The 16803-nt window shown below is 56.6% G+C and overlaps 3 protein-coding genes across 4 annotated transcripts; all 3 read right to left on the reverse strand.

The window, feature by feature from the left end:
• Nucleotides 1–7427: 7427 nt before the first annotated feature.
• Nucleotides 7428–8450, reverse strand: LOC104378832 (protein S100-A4). The gene is made up of 3 exons (XM_086630396.1): nucleotides 8423–8450; nucleotides 7749–7903; nucleotides 7428–7642 (listed from the first exon to the last, which is right to left on the reverse strand). The coding sequence occupies exons 2-3, from the start codon at nucleotides 7884–7886 to the stop codon at nucleotides 7478–7480; spliced, it is 303 nt and encodes a 100-aa protein (XP_086486522.1). The 5' UTR covers nucleotides 7887–7903; nucleotides 8423–8450; the 3' UTR covers nucleotides 7428–7477.
• A 1839-nt stretch (nucleotides 8451–10289) lies between these two features.
• On the reverse strand, nucleotides 10290–11185 carry LOC104378831 (protein S100-A4). 2 transcript variants are annotated; one of them, XM_009985953.2, is made up of 2 exons: nucleotides 11045–11185; nucleotides 10290–10451 (listed from the first exon to the last, which is right to left on the reverse strand). In XM_009985953.2, exons 1-2 carry the CDS (start codon nucleotides 11183–11185, stop codon nucleotides 10290–10292), a joined length of 303 nt encoding a protein of 100 aa, XP_009984255.2. The 2 variants fall into 2 exon arrangements, with proteins under 2 accessions (XP_009984255.2, XP_009984254.2); XM_009985952.2 differs by having other exon boundaries at nucleotides 10290–10454.
• Nucleotides 11186–14735: 3550 nt separating this feature from the next.
• Nucleotides 14736–15174, reverse strand: S100A16 (S100 calcium binding protein A16). The gene is made up of 2 exons (XM_086630427.1): nucleotides 15016–15174; nucleotides 14736–14900 (listed from the first exon to the last, which is right to left on the reverse strand). Exons 1-2 carry the CDS (start codon nucleotides 15169–15171, stop codon nucleotides 14736–14738), a joined length of 321 nt encoding a protein of 106 aa, XP_086486553.1. The 5' UTR covers nucleotides 15172–15174.
• Between the last annotated feature and the right edge of the window lie 1629 nt (nucleotides 15175–16803).

Consider the following 16803-nt stretch of genomic DNA (forward strand, 5'->3'; position numbering starts at 1 on the left):
TCTACCTTTTTACAATTTCGTTTTATTTCGTCTTGCATCATGATGAACTGTCACCAGAGTTCTCTGCTCTGTAGTGACAGAGCATTCTGTGTATCACTGGTGGTTCGCAGCATCATGAGGCATTTCGAAGGTTTACGTTTTTGCATTTCACAGAGATCTTAAACTAAGACAATCACTTATCTTGAATAGCACACCCTACTCCTCGCAATCTATTTGCGCATCCATTGTCCCATATTGACATGAATCAAATGAATACTTTTTGCACAGGCAAGCTCCTGATCCTATCAGAAATCGGGCAAGAACAATTGCAGATTTAATAAAGGGTGTCAGAATGTGGGCTCAAAAATTAGGCGATGAACAGCTCAAATTAGGACATATAATTCCCTCCACTACCCTATGGATTACTCCAATATTTGCTAACCCAAAGAAATCAGGAAAATGGAGATTTACGTTAAAAGTTTTAAGAGTTATTAATGCAATCATTTCACCAATGGGTGCATTACAACCGGGTGTATCAAACCCTAATATGATTCCAGAATGTTAGCATTTGATGGTGATTGATTTAAAAGACTGGGTTTTTCTACCTTTTTTACTTTTTTATTTATTTACACCCTAACGATTGTCCTAGATTTGCCTTTTCAGTTCCAGTACTTAACGATGAACAACCCATGCAACAATATCATTGGATTGTACTGCCTCAAGGAATGATGATTAGTCCTACAGTTTGTCAATTGCTGGTTGATGATACTTCCCATCAGGTCAGACAGTAGATCAAGCTCAACAGATTGTACACGCCTGTCCTGACCGTCAGCGTATTGTGCCTTCAAATAATCCAGCAGGAGTAAATCCAACAGGTTTATGTGCCAATGAATTATGGCAAACTGATATTACTTATATTCAATTGTCTAATTGATCTAAATATGTGCATGTAACTGTTGATATGTTTTCTGCCCTTGTTGTTGCTACTGCTCACACTGAAGAAAACCATGGGAGTACCAAAGAAAATTGGGACAAACAGTGATCCAGTATGGTGCCTTTTTACAGGATTGGAGAGTGACTCACACTACCAGCATCCCTCATTCACCTATGGGACAAGCTGTTATTGAACAAACTCATTTACCGTTAAAACTAATGTTTGATAAACAAAAAGGGGCAGTCTTCCGTATATTTCCCCGCAAGAATCCTTGGACAAAGCCACATATGTTTTAAATTTTCTTAATTTGTCTGCTTCTAGGCAACATACTATGGCTATGGATCACAATTTTAAACCCAGTGCCATTTTTGCAGAAAAATTAACAGCATGTTATAAGAAGCTGGACTCAACTCATGGGATGGCCCTGCGCCTCTGCTTACATGGGGAAGAGGGTATGTTTGTGTTCTTCCCACAGGTCCATACTGGTTGCCAGCAAGAAACGTAAAGCCAGCCAGGACTTTTGAAACTACAAATAGAGAAAGGAAGATCCAAGAATTAGCAGAGCAAGCAGAGATCACAGAAACACCGAATGAGGAGAATGGTTCAAATGGACAGACTCGTAATAGAAGATTTCATGTTAATATATCAACTGTTCTTATGTTTCTCATTGTTAGGTATAGTATGTGTGTGAAAGTTGCTTGTATATATGCTTTGTGTGTTTTCTCCGATCGGAAGGTGTATGGATTCCACCCGTAGCTACTGGAAGGAAAAGAATTAACTGGTACCAAATTAATGACAAAGAATTACTGACTGGACCTAATTGTGAGCACGTAACTTTGAAAAGAGAAGCTAGGAGGATTGTTATTGAACAACATGTTGCGATTCGCAAAAACCGCTGTTGGCCGGCAGAGCACATACTGGGCAGCCTTGTTGCGCGCACTGGCCACGCGTGCGGCAACGCCGTGTCAGTACCTTTGTCATAGACTCTGCTGAGGGTGAAAAGAGATGGCTCAGAGCGGAGCTGAGGGAGGCTGCAGAGCACACTTTGTGGATAAACAGGGGACGCCCTGAAGGTGCCGTGCCTGCCTCCCTTCTCCATGATGACCCTGTTGACTAACACCCTCCTGCTCAGCAGAATCTTGGGCATAGTCGAAATAGTAAGGCTCCCAGAAAGGGAAACAATATGCTAGTAACTGCTTCTGCAAAGCTGTACCAAAACAAAACGCTAGTAACTGCTTCTGTAGGGCTATAGTAGAGCTTAGGGTATTCCTTCGCATATAAGGGGAGATCTATGTACTATAGGAACTTTAGGAATGTATTTACCTCATACCACCATGATCCTAAGTCATAGACACACCTGGAATAGGCAAAGCACGCACGCTTATGATAGCTAGTGCAATTCCAGAGCAGAATTTGGGAAACCAGCTAAAATCATTGCAGCTTCAATATTTGCACCAGGAGTTGAAGTGGCACAGACGTTAACTACACTGAATAAGTTGGGTCACTTGGGCTAACAAAACCAACGTCTCGCAATTCTGTTTATCTATGCAAAGTGCCTCTGACCCATTTCGCACGTGCCTTATTGGTGTGCCAATACTTTTGGCCAAATAATAGCACTAACATTACAGAGTTTCAAAGATTCGTCAATGCCTCTGCCCTCTCATACCAACAACCCAGTGGCATGAGACGGATCTGCAGTGGGTGGGATTGGCCTTTCGATGTGGGATCGGAAGTCCAAGCCGCCTTGATTAGATCACTCAATGTGACCATCCCCGCAGGACTGCAAGAACTTGATCTTTTAGGTAGCTTGTTACCAGGGACATGGAAAAATGTTTCTGGTTTATGGAACCAGTTAATGAGTCATGACGCCATATGTAAAATCATTCGCCCTCCCATGCAACTTGTAACTGGCTCTGGAGTGGTTTGGTTCCAAACGCTGAAGCAAGCCTATCAGGCAAAATTAGGACGCAGTTTTTTCTTTCAAGGTAAACCGCGTTTCAATGTGTCCGGCACATCGATGTGGGGAAATGTAAAAACTGGAGCGCTCATTGGGAAAGTATTTACACACGATACGCTCCTGCCCCCCGGAATTTTTCTGATCTGTGAAGATCGTGCCTGGCCCGGAATTCCACAAGGACCTATCGGTGGTCCTGGCTATTTGGGTTGCCTAACTCTCTTTGCCCCTAGCATTCATGATTTTTCAAGCTGAACGAACAACCCGAACAAGTCGGGGTAAGAGGAGCCTAAAAGAATTTGACGGCACTTGTAATGACAACGTGCAGCTGCTGAATCCAGCTGAAATAGCAGCACTATCTGTCTTCCTTCTAGGAGCCTCTGACGGCATTGCTAATAGTCAGTTGGCTAAGCTTGCTTGTTGGGCATTGAAACAATTTAATCTTACCTCTGATATTCTCACCTCTCTATTGCTTGATGTAGATGATATCCAGTATGCTGTATTGCAAAATTGCACTGCTATTGATTTTTTATTGTTAGCTCAAGGCCATGATTGTACTGACTTTGAAGGCATGTGCTGTATGGACCTACCTGACCACTCTCAAAGCATTCATAAGCAACTTGCAAACCTTCAAAGTAACATGCATCATATCACGACACGAGATGACCGGTTCTCAAACTGGTTTGGTAGTTGGAACATACCAGGTTGGATAAAAGGATTAATCATACAAGGCATAACGATATTAGTTGCATTGCTGTTTATGATTCTCTTAGCAGGGTGTGTCCTGAAGTGTGCCTCTCGGGTTCTCCTTAAAGCAATGCCAGAGCTATGGATTGTCCAAAAACAAAAAGGGGGAAGTGTGGAGGAATTCCTTCCCGAGACTGGTCATAACATTCTCTCGGGTATGGACAATCCCTGCTTGGGCCCCAGAGCACAAGGTTACCAACTAGATTACTTTTGTCCTTCAAGTTAAAACAATGGCCTTAAAAGGAAACGTAGACTGATAGCCTGCCAAGATGCATGCCTCCTGGATGCCTCTCCGATGACCGCAATGAGGAGACTGAAGGGATGAGCTTGTTACCTGTGTTCTGCTAGCGCTGCCCTATCACTATAGCCCACGAGAGTGTGTTTATGCTAAGCAAGCCAATTGTAGTATGTAGTCGTGTCACGCCACATTCCGCTATATAACCTGTGTGTTGTTTGTAATAAACGGAGCATGATCTTTTAACCATATTGGTGTATGTTCATGACTCTGGGCCGTCCACAGTAGGGCACTGCAACACATCAGGGTGCTGTAGGGGGCTTGGTGGTCTCCTTTGACAGCTTCCAGAACTCAATCTTGTTCAGGTAGTCATCTATGGGGCACTTCACGGCCCACCTGGCTCCAAGGTGAGCTCCAGGTTGGTTTTCATCTTGCTAAGGAACGGACAGGCAGCATAACGTCAAGCCCCATGGGAGGAGAAGGACTGCTTTCTCTTCCAGGAACCCAGCCAGGCTCTGGCTGCCCAGCGGGGTCAAGCTCATCCCAGTGGCACCTCCACCATGAAGCCTGAAGCCACCGTTTGGCATGGACCTACTCACCTACGAGCAGTGCTGGGGCTGACTTCTGCAGACAGCTTTGCACGGGAGGAGAGGAGCGGTGACGGCGCGGTGGAGGAGAGGTCTTTCTTACATTCTCCTCGAGCTACAATTTGTGACACCCTCAAATTTCCCTTGGGGCAATAACCCCGGGAATTGTGCAAGGTCATGCAACACGCCCAGGCGGCAATTTCTTGCCTGGCTCCAGGAACTGGCTGCTCCCACTGCTAACGAGGGAGGGGACTCACCAAACCTGTTACGGCAAAACAAGGAAACAGCAAAAAAGACATTTGCAGGGAGCCAGCACCACGGGTCGGCGACAGTGCAGAGGTTTGCCCAGGAGCCAGGATGTTCCTGCAGAGTTTGAGGGTCTTTGCGGAGATGATGGAAGAGGAATTTTTCTGGATCACACAAAAGGTGCCGGGTGAGGGTCTCCAGCGGGACGATGCTGTTTCTTCCCACTGGGGGATGTGGTTCATCACTCCTGTATCTGCCCTGATGCTGTTGGATTTGGATTTGGATTTGGATTTGGATTTGGATTTGGATTTGGATTTGGATTTGGATTTGGATTTGGATTTGGATGGAGGGGTGGTGTGACCCCTGTGCAGGTGCTGGGACGTGGCCAACACATCCCACTCCCCAGTCACCTCTTCTGGTGAAATCATTCCTCCTGAATCATTTCTTAAAGGCTAACCAGGGAGCCGAGAAAGACGTTACAAATCCAGGCATGCCAGCATGCCGGAAGCATGCCAGCCAGCCGTAGGAGGTGGCATTTCCCAGCAGCTGTAGTTGCTGCCTGATGATAACCAATGGCATTGGCAATCGCTGTGTGTTCCCAGTGTTGGGGAGACACTGCCACATGCAGGCGACCCCACGGTGTTCTCAGTGCCTGGCATGGGCTGCTAAACCCTACATGTCTTGGGGGGGAAAGAGGGTCTGAGGGGGCCTGGTGAGGAATCTGTGCCCGAGGATGCCCAAGTCCTTCACCTCAAGTCCATGCTTGGTGGGACTGGCACAAGAAAAAGCATTTGATGGCCATTAAGGCTTTTAGGAGATGAGAAGGACAGTGGTGGTGAACCATCTCCCCATCAGTCTCCTAATCTGGGAGCGCGAGGAACCGGTGCCAGAAAAAGCCTAAATTCCAGAAAAAGTGAAACAAAGGGACAAATTATATGAGGGAGGTAGATGGGAGCATCCTCCCTGGGGAGGGGAGACATGCAGGACACGGGTGCATCGTCGGTGAGACATGATGGGACACGCGAAGGGATGTGCCTGTGCCACGTGGGGAGGTGGGAGGAGACGTGCGTACGCTGTGGGGCAGGCAAGAAGGGGACAGGCTTGTGCCACGGGTCCTTGTGCTGCCATTTGCTGCCCAACATACCATGGAAGCCACATGTCCACACATCGGGAGCTCCCAGAATGCGCCGTGCCGTGGCAGCCCACGCTCCGGCACAAGAGCCGCCGTGGGGTGTTGGTATCTGCTCCGTGACCAGCAGTGTTGGTGCCGCAGGGACGGACCCTGGTGCAGCCCCTCGCTGAGTCCCTCTCAATAGGAGGGAAAAACAGTGCCATCCGTGAGGTTTTAATTTATTCAAGGTTCAAAAATGGCCACAAACACAGCAAAGAAACTTTACAGTAAGAAATCCTGAAAAATTTGACAAAAGGACCCCTAAAGGCCCCAGGGGGGTTATAGATCATTTTCAAGGCTCCCAGGAAAGTGATGCACTCCTAGAAATTTGCTTCCTCCTCATTGTTACGGTCTGGGTTCGGTCCACACCACGGCTGCAGGCAGCACGTGGAGGAAGGGCAGCTCAGCAAGTGTCCAGGAGCTGGTCCAGCCTGGGAGCGGGGAACACCCCGTGGCATCGAATCCTCTCCGCCTCAGGGGGATGCTCTGCACACCCTTTAGCTTGCCCTGGTGCCAGCAGGGCGTGAGGGGGCAAAGCCCCCCTAGACCCAGCTCAGTGCAGCCCCCAGGGTCTATCCCTGACGCCATCACGCCGCCCCGGGGTGTTGAATCAGCTGGGGCTGGTGGCTGCAGGGTGACTCATGGGGTGTAGCCCAGACAGTGGCTCCTGGCCACCTCCCTACGTAGCCCCAGGGCTGGTGGAGGAGCCTTTGTGGCATCTCCACTGGCCGGTGGCTCTGGGAGCAGCCCTCGGTTGAGTGATGAATGTTCAACTCCCAGAAGGTTGGAGTGGGTGGAAGGAGGAGATGTTCCACATCTGGAAAGGGCGCGCTGCACATCTGGAGCCTGGGTTGGCCACAGCTGTTTGGCATGGGGAAAAGGGGATCAGAGGGAGGAAACGGAGACTTACAGATGTGAGCAGGACAGGCTCCGGTGTGGGGAAAGGAGGGATGTGGCTCCTCGTGTTTATAGCCACGGGCTGAGTCCTCCCATTCCGGCAGCCCAGGGGGCGCTGGCTGGGTGCACAGGAGAAGCAACTCTTCTCCACCCCATAACCCCACCCCAGGCAGGAACACAACAGGAACCCGACTCCCCAAGGGTTCCCTTGGACAAGGATCCTGGGTGACTTCCCAAGGCAGCAGGTCCTGCCCCACGGAGCAGCAGGTGAGGGGACAGACTCTGACTCCGTGTCATTAATAATTATGGCTAAAAAAAACACCAAAAACCCACGTTGTTCACCCATCGCTGTTACCACGGCACCGGTTGGAGGCGTTAATCCCTGCGAAAATTCCTGCCTCGCCTCGGGTGGCCGCGAAGCGGTTATCGGAGCTGCGGGGCAGGGCGCTGCCGGGCAACGTGGCCGGTGGGGATCAGCCCCGCAGGTGGTTTATGAGGGCTCAGGGAACGCGATGCCCGTGTTACCACAGAGCAAACTCCAGCTTGGAAGTGTTCTTGCTCGTTTTCCAGTACCTGTAACGCTCATGCGGAAGGGAACCGGGATTAAGAAACCCCCGTTGCAAAGCATGCAGAGGACTTTGTTTAAAGTAATCTTTATTAAAAGAGCGTCGAGAAGACAACGGGAGGGTCACAGCAGTAGGTAGAGCTCGGGGCCGGCGCCCCGCACTCACTTCCTGCGCGGCATCTTGTCGGGGTAGTCCTGGAAGAAGTCGTTGCACATCATGGCCATGCAAGCCAGGAAGGTGACGTACTCTTTGAAATCCACCTCGCTGTCGCTGTTGTAGTCCAGGTTGCTCATGAGCTGCTGCAAGCTGGCCTCACTGGTTTCCCTCTGCCCAAGGGCAAGAAGTGGGTTAAAATGGGGGTTTGCATCAAGGGCCACGTCCCCAGGTCCCAGCATCACCCGTGGGATGTGACACCCCATGCCCCGCACTTACACTGAAGCTGGGCAGCTCCTTTGTGAGCATCTCCTTGAGTTCCTGCTTGTTGAGCCTGTACTTGTCCCCCTCCTTCCCCGAGTACTTGTGAAAGGTGGACACCATTACGGCCAGCGCCTGCTCCAGGGGAGATGCCATGGGGGATGCCAGCAAACCTGGAGGTACCAACAGCACAAGTGGGTGAGAACAGAGCTCAGCATCCCCAGACACCCCCGCACTGGGGTCCCAACAGTGACCACCAACCCCCCAGACCACGCGGGCTGCTCCAGTGCTCCACTCCCAGGCACGCACCAGGATGCATCACCGTTTCCTCCTTCATTTCACCCTCCCACTCGCAGCCAGGTTGGGCGTTGCTGTCTGGTACCGGTGCTGAGCAACCTCCCAAAAAGCCACACCGGAGGGGAGAACCGGGGCAGGGAGGCAGCAGCCCCCTCCCCGAGGCAGGCGGGGAAGGGACACACGTGTTTTTCCAGCCCTCGGAGGTGAAATGCAGCCTCCGAGCTCGGCTCCTTCCAGCGGGACCCTCGTGCTCAGCCCCGGGGAGAAAACCTCTACAGGGGGAACCCCTCTGCGGGATGGGGCAGCTGCGCCATCGGCAACATCTGGACAGCATCTGGAGGGATAGCGGGGCGAGGGGGAGTAGAGCGTTGTAGGGAAAAATAAAAACAACTCACCGACAGCTCGAACGGAACAGGCAAGGACGGGTAGGGCGGGAGGAGAGCCGGCGTCGGGCCACGGCATTTATAGCCCCGCCTGGGACACCTCCCTCGCTGCCCGGGTGGGAAGGCACCAATGCCGATCCGGCGCCTGTCCGGACATTGGCTGGCACAGGAGGAGAGGAAACCCTGGGAGCAGCCTTGGCCCTCCCGGCATGTCCTGCTCCTTCCCTGCCAAGGGGGTTGGTTTGGGTTAGAAAGAGGAAAACCTGCCCCCGGGGCTGGATGGGGACCACCTAGTCGAGGAGGATCCCCAGGGATGTGGGATGAAGCAGGGGCAGCGACGGGCACCTCCTCGCAATGCCGGTGAGGAGTGAGATGCCGCACGCGATGATTTTTGGCAGCATCCCCAGGGATTTCTGGAGCCGCACGAACTCGAGCGGGGTTTGTCCGCGGCTTTGTTGTTGTGCTGAGGTTTGGGTCTGGGTGAGGTTTTTTTTTCTGTTTTTAACTCGACTCCAAGCGATTTCTGTTTCCTAACTGCGAGGGCAGCGCGTCACAAGGCCCCGTTGTGTAACGGAGAGCTATTTCGGTGTCCGCATGTCCCGGGCACGTGTCGGGTGGCTGTAGGGGAAAGCCAGGAGCCATCAGTTTGCAACCTCCTGGCCACGGGAAAAGCCAGCCTCTCGCCGCGGTGAAATGGCTGGCAAACACCCCGATTGTCCCCAAGCCTGGCTGAGCCCCCCCCGGGACAACAGCACCCACTGCTGGGGTCTGGAGTGAGAAAAACTGGGGATGAAGCCCCTCTAACGGCTCCGAGTTGCTCCGATGCCCAGTGGGATGCAAAACCTCAACAAATGCCACTTCCAGGTTGGGAGAATAAAGAAATTAAGGACCATTTTGGTAAAAGAAACCCCCGAGCCTAACCCTCGCCTCGCTTTTAGCAAGTGCAAACTGGTGTCAGTTACTGGGAGGGGGCAGAAGCTCCCAGGGGTTGTTTATAAAGACCTTGTGAAGGGGCAGAGGGAAGTTGGGAGATGCTGGAAGGACTTGGGAGGCTCTGGGAGGACCTGGGGACAGGTTCTGCCAAGGGTCTGCTCTGCCACACCACGACATTGAGGTTTTGTAAGGGCGTTTTGGATCTGGGGTGGTTTCTCTGGGGTTTTGGGGCCCCTGGGGAAAGCTGGAGAGCAGCTGCAGCGCCTTCCGCAAACCAGCCCAGGCACGCCGGGACCTGCCGTGGCTCTGGGGAGGTGGGTGGAGGGGAGCCCCGTCCTTCCCAATGAGTATCACAAGCTGATGTGCTCAGGAAACCACCACTTGTCTGCAGCCCTACGGCTCTGTGGTCAACCTGGGGGGCTCAAGTTGACCTTTTCCACTGCAATCCCCCAGCATGGGCCAAGGATCTTCTCCAGCCGCTCAGAAAGAGCTCACCTCTGCGGGAACTGGGGACACCCTCTGGCTTTTGTGCCTTCCAAGGACCTCGCACCTCGCTGTCCGGTTCCTCCAGACCAGCTTTCTCTCCCCAAAGCCAACGCGTTGCCCAGGGCAGCTCATGCTGACCTGTGAGCCGAGCTGGGCTCGGGGAAGCTCATATGTTTTGAGCTAAATGTGCACTGAACCTCTCCCCGAGCCAGAAAGGATGGTTTGGGGGGTGGTGTCCACTCAGAGAGTGGAGGCGGCGCTGAGCTGTTTTGCTCAGACTTTTCCAAAAAATGCCTCCCGGGCCTGAGTCGCACCGTGGAAAATCCCACGGAGCTGGAGGAAGACATGAGTCATCCAACGGTCCGTTAACCTACGGCGCACAAAACCCGCTGTAGCGCACCCAGGCTTTGGGAAAGCTTTTATTGAAAGCCCCACGGCGACGCTGTGAGCAGTGGGAGGGTCACTTCTTGCGGGGGTGCTTGGGGAGGTCGTCCTTGAAGAACTCGTTGAAGCCCATGGTGATGCAAGCCAGGAAGCAGACGTACTCCTTAAAGTCCACCTCGCTGTCCTTGTTGTGGTCCAAGTCGTTCATGAGCCTCTTGAACTCCGCCTCATCCATTTGCTTCTGCGAGGGGGGAGAGCGCGGCGGGGGTAAGCGGTTTCAGGGCGCGTGGATGAGCGAGGTGCTTCCCCATCCAGCCCCGCTGCTTGCAAGGAAGGATGTGGAAAGCCTGGGCTTCCCTCCCCCTGCCCTGAAGGAGGGTTTTCTCTTTGCTTTTGGAAGGTGGTGGCCTTTAGAAAGGCGGGTGGCTTAGCGGTGACGTGGGGCACGCTGGCACGGCCACAGCCAACATGCCTCTCGGTCATGAAAAGATTTGGCTAAAAAATTTCTCCCAGTTTCAATCACCAGGCAGAAGGGGAAGAGGGAGTTAAAAATGCATTAAAAAAATGGAAGTCGGAGCATGATTTCCTTTGCCAATCAAAATATTTCTGCAGGTATAAGAAAGCCAAGTTTCCTTTCGGTCTGAGCATGCTCCAGCTCAGGTCCTCCTGGCCTCGTCCCGCCTTCTCCCCAGGAAACTTGGAGACCACCTCAGCTCACCCTGCTATGCGGAAAGACCCAAGATGGGTTTGCTCCTGCTCCTACAACAGCTCCCACCAACGCCTGGGCACCTCTGAGGGACGCAAAGGGATGTGCCCCCCACGGCCACTTACGCTCCCGAAGACGGGCAGCTCCTTGTTCAACAGCTCCTTGAGCTCCATCTTGCTGAGTTTGTACTTGTCCCCTTCCTTCCCCGAGTACTTGTGGAAGGTGGTGACCATCACGGCCAGCGCCTGCTCCAGGGGACACGCCATCGCCAGCTTCCCGCACGCCTGGAGGGCAGAGCACCAGGGATGGGGTCAGGGCGATAATGGGGGTCCGTTACCCCCGACTCTGCCCATGGCAGGGAGGTTGGAACTAGATGGTCTCGAAGGTCCCTTCCAACCCAACCATTCCAGGATCCTATGATCCTGCCCAAATCGGTCTGCAAAGCTACAGAGGGGTGACTGCAACCCCAGTGCCTCTCGGGGTGGTGTTTTGGGGTGCAGCGATTGCTGGGAGAACCGCAACCGGGGAGCAACGCGATGCATGAGGAAGAGGAGCAGAGACTCACCGGTGTTGGAGCAGATCAGGCAGCAGCGAGGAGCCAGGGTGCTGCAGCCGGAGTGCGATGGGCATTTATAGCTCAGCCAGGGTGGCACTGCCCCGCGCGCCCTGCGCAGCCCCCCTCGCCTCCAGGCTTTCCCAGCAGCTCCATGCAGGTGGTTTCACCCGCGCCTCATTTTTGCCTAACGAGCTGTGTGATGCCATTAGTGGGAGGCGGGTGGATTTGGGTGCTACTGGGAGGAGCTGCCAGCCCCACTGGGGAGTCTGAGGACCCAGGCACAAGCCAAGGGATGGACACAGGGACTGGGAAGGACTGGGACATCCCTTGGGGCTCCCCAGAGAGCACTGGTCACCAGCCCATGTCTCCACCTAAGCCATCACTGCCCCCGCATCACCAGCTGTCCGGGTGGCCCTGGTCTCCACAAGACAGTCCCAAGTGCTCCCATCCTGGCAACCCCCATGCAAACAAACGGGCTCTGCAGTGGGGCTGGGGAGGTGACAACAGTTTTATTCCAGCCATGGGCTGAGGCTCCATGCCAACTGAGGAGGCCATGAGCCTTAGCACAGAATTATGGAATGGTTTGGGTTGAAAGGACCTTCAAGATCACCTAGTTCCAACCTCCCTGCCATGGGCAGGGACACCTTCCACTACAGCAGGTTGCTCAAAGCCTCAGAGGCTGTTGAAGAACATTCTGAGGCAGCCCAGGAGGACCACGTACTCCTTGAAGTCCATCATGTTGTCCTTGTCCCCCAGGTCCTTCAGCTCACCCCCGTGAAGTTGGGCAACTCCTTCAGCTCACCCTTGCTCAGTTGGGACTTGCCACCCTCCTTCCCCGAGCACTCGTGGAAGGTGGCAATGCTGGAGGCCAGGGCTTGTTCCAGGATGGTGGCCCATCCTGGCAGGGGTCTGCTCCCAAGAGAGTGTCTGGCTTTTCCCTGCAAACCCCCAGTTCCATTTGCATTGACACCCATCCACAAGAGACCGTTCGGTTCAGAGGAGGGAGCCAGGGTAAACCCTCATCTGGCGAAAGCCAAGGTGGCCTCAGGCATCTCAAAGAACCTTTCCGTCTCTGGTGATCACAGAGGAAACATGTCCTCCTTCTCCTAGAGATTCGGCAGCTGGAGAAGACCACGGGTGAACATATTTGAGACATTTTCTGAAATCTTGCAAATTTTGCGCCACGTGGGACCTTGAGTGGGTCCAGCTGCAGATCCTGGCAGCCCCATCCCTGTCCCACGGCCCCCGCACCGTCCCTCTCCCCGCCTGCCATATGGCGCCGTGCAAAGCGCTCCGGGGCTTTCCAGGAGGAGCACCCAAGGGTGCAGCTGCCAAGCGCAGGGGCACACGACTCACCCCCTGCCCACGGGGACGCCCGCACAACGCTCCCTCCGGCACCGCTCTCCTGCACTGCAGCAGTCCCTCCTGTGCCCCCCAGGCTCCCCACGCATCCGTGTTTGCGCCAAGCAACTCCGGGGTGGGAAATAATGCCCAGAGCTCCAGCCGGGATGCCCGGGTCCTGCAGGGGCACAAGGGAGGGGGAACACCCTGAATTGTTTCCGAGCAATGCAGCCCACCCGCATCTAAAAATGAGATGGGGGGCTGGTTGCCCCTCGCCCCGAGGGGTCCCTTCTGGAGAGACCCCAAGAGTCTATCCCTGGATCCCGCCGGATTGCTGGGATCCCGTGCGAGCTCCACGGAGACCTGCTCACCCCATAACCAGCAGCATGAGTCACCAGCCCTGCCCTTTCCCGAGAGGGATTCCTCCACCATGACTCAGCCGCAGCCCTGCCCCGCTGTGCCGGCTCCCACGGGGGGCACCCCCTCTTTGCCCAGGACCCCCAGTGCCACAGGACCAGGGCGAGGTGGGCTGCACGGGCAGGGGGACAGGCAGGAGCCAGCGACGCTCCCGCATCTGGAAGGGGAGCGGAGGGGTCAGCGATGGGGGGCTGGCTGGGAGGGGATGGGGGTCCTGGCTCTAAGGTGCTGACATCCCCCCTTGCCATAGGAGTGGGGGGGTCACGAGGGGCCACCGCCATGCTCGCAGGCCTGAGGCCCAGTCCCCACCCAGTGGAAAATCCCCAGCAGGCGCCGGAGCCGCCACCGGCTCGGGCTGCGTGCCAGCACCGTGGGCGTCACGGGCGGCCATGAGCCGCGTTGCGGCGTGCTCCCCGCCGGGGGGTCCCAGCACACACGGGGCCACGGAGTTTCTCCCCGTCCCCATCCCAGATGGCGGGGGGAGAACACGCCAAGATGCAGCACGGGAATTGGGGTTCCCCCAAAACGCCCCGGCGTTGGGGCGGCCGTGCCGTTGCGGTGCCCGGCCACGGGGCTGCGGTCCCAGGCTGCCCGGGACCCCGCAGGGGGACGTGGCGAGGGTCCCCGCAGAACGTGTGGCAGCAGCGGCGGGACCCCGTGCCCCAAGCAGCGGCTGGGGGGCTGCGGGGCTGGTGGGGTGCCGGGAGGCCACGGTGTCTGCTGACACCTCGTGGTAAATCCGTCGGTCCCAGGGAGCCCATCCTGGCGAGGCTGAAGGGCTGGGATGGGCGTTATCACCAGCCTGGGGCATGGTGTGACTGCGTGGGTGACAGGGGACAGGGCAGACCCCCTCCCTCGACCACCCGCAGCCCCCGGGAAGGCAGAGCCTCAGCGTCACCCGCTGCTCCTCCAAACTTTATTGCTGCAATAAATAACAAGGGTGGTGTTGACCGGATGGCACCGCGCCGCTCCCCGAGCCCGGAGGACCAGAGCGCCGGGCAGCGCAGGCAGGGCAGACCCTTCACCAGCCTGGGCAGGGGGAAAGGCACCTTTTTCCCAAGAAGACCCCTGACTTTGAGGGGGAGCTTCAAGGAGAGAGGGGATCCTGGTTGCGATGGGGTTTCTGCCAGCGGGGCTGTGCCCCCAGGGTCTGAGAACAGATGGAATTTGTGTCCTAGATGAGGGGAAGCCTCTCCCTTTGCTTCTTGCCCAGCAGCCCAGCAAGGACAGGGCATGTGGAAGAGTATGAGGACAGCGATGGCATGGCATGGGGCAAGGATGAGCCCCCCCCAAGGCTGTGATGGCCTTGCAACCCCCCAGCTCCCACCCACGGGGTCTTCCTGCCCTGATTGCACCCTGGCACGGCCGTGGGGTGCCCCAGGGGCGAGTCGGGGCTCAGGGCAGGGCTGGGCAGCGAGAGAGGCGAGAAGCAGGGAGCCGTGGAGAAGCAGGGGCTGAACCCGGGGTGGGCTGAGCCGGGGGAGGGTCCGGATGCAACCCGGCTACTTGGTGTACTTGACACTCTGCTCCTGCTGGCGGATGATCTGGGCGATGGGGCTGGCGATGCCGCCTATCAAGGTCCAGTACTCCTCGAAGCTGATGCGGCCGTCTTTGTTCTCATCCAGGTCGCAGATGAGCTTGTCGGCTGCTCGCCGGTTCCCGGTGTCCTGGGGGAGAGAGCGGAGCCGCTGGCACCGGGACGGCGGGGAAAAGCAGGGGTGCAGGGTTGGGGGGAACCCCACGCAAGCGGGAGGATCCGGTCCCCCGGCCCCGTAACCTCACCGTCAGCATGTGGTTGAGCTCACAGCTCAGCATCTTGCGGAAATCCTTCTTGCTGATGCGCCGCGGCTTCTTGCAGCAGCAGCGGCGGCTCGAGTACTTGTCGAAGTTGTTCACCAGCACCTGGACGGCCCATTCCAGCTCCGTGCATTCTGCCATTCCTGCCTGCGGTCACCTGCGGGGATGGGGCGGGGGTCAGGGACACGGGGCCCGTGAGACCCTTCAACGTGCCCATGCCGAAGGACGGGCAAGTGGCGCGCTGCCAAAGCTCGCAGTGCCATCACTCAGGGCGTGCGCGGGGGTCTCCGCTGCCGCCGGTCCTGGGGTCACCACGAGCCCCCAGTCTGGCAAAAAGCAACCTCCACGGAAAGGCAAAAATCCGGCAGTGCCGACGCGTCGGGTGCTCGTCTCCACATGTACAGGATCACCCCAAAAATCCTCCATGCCACCGGCTCCGGGTGCAGCAGCTGCCCCGCGCCAGCCGCCCCACCTGCCCCTCCGGGGCGGCCACCCCCACGCGTGGGACGGGGCGGCAATTATGGCGCCGGGGCCGTGGGGCTCGGCAGCACCAGGGCCGCAGCCACCGCTTCCCAGGGCTCATTAGGGAGGAATGGGGCTGGGAGCCATGCGGCGGCGGCGGGACGAGGGCAGGAATTACCGGCCGGCCCTCCTCTTGCTTCACGGCTCTGGGAACACCCCGGTGAGGCAGGTCTCGACCTGCCTGAGCCCCCTGCAAGCCCAGCCGAGGACGTCCCCCGTACCTCAGGGTCCAATCCTGCCTGTCTCCTTGATGTTTGGGATCCCTCTCCTCGCTCCACGGCCCCAAAGCTGGCCCAAGCCAGGAAAATCCTTCCTATGGATGGACTCAACAGGATGGTCCCGGTCACGGGATCCGGCGTCCACATCCCGGGCAGGATGCAGGCAGGCAGGGACGGAAACGGCGTCACCTTGTCCAGCCTTAGCTCTTTCCTGCCCCGTCGGTGGCAGGGAGCGGGGCGAGCCAGGGCACGTCACTCCCCGTCGTTTCGCCGGAGCTGTGATGGTTTACACCAGCCGACCGTCACGGCAGCGGTGGCCACCTGGGTCTTGGAAGAAGCCAACGGGGCGGCACGCGTGGAGCCCAGAGGGGTGGCCCAGCGCTGTGCCCCGCTCTGGGATCGTCACCCAGGAGGGTGTCTGCAGCCCGGCCGCTCCCTGGGAGCAGCAGAACCTGCCCCATGCCCCAAACTTGGCTCATGTCCCCTCTCTCTTTGCACTGATCTTCCCCAATTCAGCCCCGGGCTGAGGACGTTGGCACACCAGGGTGGTGACAAGGGACACGAGGCTCAGCCCCGGGGTCCCCGCACTCTCACGCTCATCCCTGCACACCTTGGTGTGGCTGGGTGCCCTCCTGAGCCCTCCTTGTCCCCGTGAGAGCCTTCGCCGTGCCGCAGTCCAGGGTTGCCGCATCCCAGGACGGGGACATTCACCTGCGTGCAGGATGCTGAGCACCAAGGTGACTTCTGAACAGTCCCAGCACTGGCAGGGGGTCTGGCCACGGGCTGCAGTGCCCGGCACAGCCTCATGAGAGCCACTCACCAGAGACCACCGGCTCCGGCCCTTCCTCATCCCAGTCCATTAATTCCCAACAACAGGTAACAAGCAGCACCTGGACACCAGCACCCGCCACAGCCCTACCCCCTGCACCCACTGGGGTCTCCACGTGCAGACCCCACACTGGCATTGCCGGTTCCCTGTCACCAGCACCCAGCCCATCCTCGGGGCATCATGGCTGCTGCTTTGCCTCTGACT

Source organism: Tauraco erythrolophus, assembly GCF_009769465.1.
Source record: "Tauraco erythrolophus isolate bTauEry1 chromosome 30 unlocalized genomic scaffold, bTauEry1.pri scaffold_44_arrow_ctg1, whole genome shotgun sequence".
NCBI lineage: Eukaryota > Metazoa > Chordata > Aves > Musophagiformes > Musophagidae > Tauraco > Tauraco erythrolophus.